Source organism: Carlito syrichta, unplaced genomic scaffold, assembly GCF_000164805.1.
Source record: "Carlito syrichta isolate Samal-C Ts95f unplaced genomic scaffold, Tarsius_syrichta-2.0.1 Scaffold309650, whole genome shotgun sequence".
Taxonomy (NCBI): Eukaryota; Metazoa; Chordata; class Mammalia; order Primates; family Tarsiidae; genus Carlito; species Carlito syrichta.
In genome coordinates this window covers 537,354-540,467 of record NW_007253746.1, presented here as the reverse complement: position 1 = coordinate 540,467, position 3,114 = coordinate 537,354, and the positions used below count along the sequence as shown (strand labels likewise).

At 45.3% G+C, this 3,114-nt stretch overlaps 1 protein-coding gene across 1 annotated transcript in view; it reads left to right on the top strand.

Annotated features, from left to right (window-relative positions):
- The first annotated feature begins 2,967 nt into the window (after positions 1-2,967).
- The window catches only part of N4BP1 (NEDD4 binding protein 1), a 52,950-nt gene continuing 52,803 nt past the window's right edge, over positions 2,968-3,114 (top strand). The window contains exon 1 of the mRNA XM_008067514.2: positions 2,968-3,103. Coding sequence (XP_008065705.2) covers positions 2,968-3,103 — 136 coding nt within the window. The remainder of the gene's footprint in view (positions 3,104-3,114) is intronic.

Here is a 3,114-nt window from a genome sequence, read left to right as displayed (position 1 = left end):
ATCCCAGCACTTAGGGAGGTCAAGGCAAGAGGATAGCCTGAGCTCAGGAGTTCAAGACCAGCCTAGGCAACTTGGTGAGACCTCGTCTCTATAATAAATCAAAAAAATAAGCTGGGCGTGGTAGTATGTGTCTGTAGTCCCAGCTACTTGGAAGGTTGAGGCAGAGGGATCACCTAAGCCCAGCAGCAGGTCGAGGCTGCAGTGTTCACGAGTGTGCCACTGCACTCCAGCCTGAGCGACACAGTGAGACTCTGACTCAAAAAAAAAAAAAAAAAAAAGGTCTCATCCCAGCACCAACTGTCCTGGGTTGGGAAGGCTAGCCAGACAGGCAAGGCTGGTTAACTGAGGGAAGTTGTGGTTCAGAAACTGCATGAAGCAAGGGAGTTCTTGAAGGGGGGTTTTTTCCTCTCTTTTTCTCCTTGTTCCTTATACTCAGGAAAACTTGCAAGTTCCCTAAAAGGAAATGCTGACCAAATATGAAGTGGCAAGCCTTCTAAACAGGGAAATAAAACCCAAAATCTGTGTATCTTTGGTTATACACCAACCCACTATGAACACAGTTTAATAACACAGCTTTCTTTTATGGGTGTGTATATGTACTACTTCTGTTGCTTTTAGGCAGAATTTTTTTCAGAGGGGTGGGGAGAGGAAGGGGTTATTGTGTTTTCCAAGGCAGCCCCCCACCCCCACCCCTTACAAGTAAGCAATTAAGAATCACTGGCAGGGAAGTCAGTGGGAACAAACAGGAATAAGCCCTAGGGAAAGCCTTGTCCAATTACTGAACAATAACCATTCCATTTTAGGTGAGTGCATGGGAAGACAGGAAATAATATGTTGTGTTGATAACATGCCTTACTGATACACTGCACTTCTGCATGCAATACATCAGCAAGGTCACACTCACCACCTGTCCTGCTACAGCCAATCCCAGGTCATCTACCTGATGGATCAAAGCTACTAATTCTATGGACATCAAGGGAAAAGCCCAGGGGAGCAGGAAGCTGTTGATCTGTGAGCCTAGTGGTTCCCTTCCCTGTGCTGAGTCACCTCTCAGTTGGGGCATTAGGAGACCACACCTGGCTGAGTTTCTGAGATATATGGAAACTCCCAGCAGCCTGGATTCCTGACAGGTTTTACCTTGGGTAATTCCTCTTACAAAGGCTATTCCCCCTTGGCAATTCCAACTGCAACATCTTTAGAACTTCTTTTTCCTTTGCACACAGAGCAGGTTCCAGGACCCAAAAGTTTAATGTGATTGTACAAGCCATACAAAGATTTTCCATTAGAAATTGAGCCTTAAATATACAGCGAATTTAGCAATGGCAATAGCTAACATTCAAAGGCTGATTTTTTGATTTATTGTAGAGATGAGGTCTCGCGGCCCAGGCGGGTCTCGAAACCACGGGCTCAGGCAATCCACTCACCTCAGCCTCCCAAAGGCGCGGGATTACAGGCTGAGCCACCGAGCCCGGCTAGTACTATTGTTATCTACATTTTACAGAAGAGGAGTTAAGACATAGAGAAGTTAAGTAATATTTCCATGGCCCCTAACTATTATAGCCCCAATATTTAGCCCCAGGGAAGGAATCTGTTGCTTTATCTTCCACAATCTGCATTTATGAACTCAAAGAATATAAAATCTGAGAAAGGTCTTAGAGATTACTAAGTGTAACCTTTTATTTTACAGGTAAGAAAACAGACCTGGAGAAGGGATAGGGTTTATCTGCCCCAGTCCCACAGTAAGATCATAAGTGAACCTCCAGTCCCCCACATTTTGTGCTTCTCCCATGAACACATTCCCCCCCTTCTTCCCTTGCAATAGAAATTGATGCCAGGTAGGGTGCAGTGCAAACCTGTGGGTTCTTTGACTTGGCCTTGAAATGATTTTTCAGAGCGGCCAGCAAAGTTTTAAAACAAAGTTTATTAGAGAAAGAAGAGAGGAAAGGAAATGGCAGGCAAAAGTTTCGTACTAGAAAGGCCTGGCGTGGAAGTCTCTCTAAGAGGAAAGACTGCATTTTTGCTCTTAACTAAGAAACTAGATATATTTTCTCAACAACTGATATGCTAAAGTGGGTGGGACACAGGTAACTGCCTTTCCAAAGATTGACATCTCTCAGCTTCTGACAGGAGGAGAGGAGAGGTGGTCTTTTCCAGACCACATAGTCTTTTGCAGGAGACCTGGCCAGCATTTCTGATTCACAATCTCATGAATTACAAGGTGGTTTTATTATCATTTCTATGACTTTGGTTAGTTAAGGAATGGTATTCTGGCCTTCTGCCTTTGACTGGCAACCTGAAGTGATTATTATGCTAAACCATGAACTGAAAGGTTGGGCTGTCCCATTCTTACCTCTGTCAGGTCTTCTTTTGATTTGCCGATGGGTTGGAGTAGGCTACCAGCTTGGCCTTCAATAAAATATAATTTTTTAAATGTATGAACACTGCCTACGGTCTATATATCTATGTCTAACTTGTGCTAGCTACCCTGCCTCAGAAATCATTCCCTTGATTATCCTAATCATTTTTTGCTTTTCAATTCTCCATAAATATTCCCATTTTTGTCTCCTTTTGTTGAAATTTTTACTGAAATAAAAAAGGAAAGAATAGAAGAGAAGAAGGTAACAAGAGACAGTAGGAAAAAAGAAAGGAAGAGAGGAAAGAAGGGAGGGAGGGCGGGGGGAGGCTAAGAAGGAGAGGGTAAAAAAAGAAACAAAGAAAAATGTTCCATCTGCCTATCAATTAATGAAAAGCTGGATAACTCAATTGCTAGACCCTCGTTTCACCTTCAAGATTTCTGAGGTCAAGTCCACCTCCTGTGTGACACTGAATTAGTCTCGCCTCCTGGCTCTGAGTCTCAATTTACCCACCTGTAAACCCACGAATCTACCGGATCACCCAAAAGCTTTCTGCCCTCATCAAAGAAGGCCGCCCAGGCCTTCTCTGGCCGTTGCTTTGCCCTCAACCGACATGGCGACTGCGCGTGACGTCGACTTCCGCCGCTCTCACTCTACCCCTTTCCCTAGGAGGCGGCTAGACTCAATGACGGCTGCGGGCAGAGCGCATGCGCGGCGGCGGGGCCTGGCCCGCGGCGGCGGCGGCGGCGGCAGCGAAGGG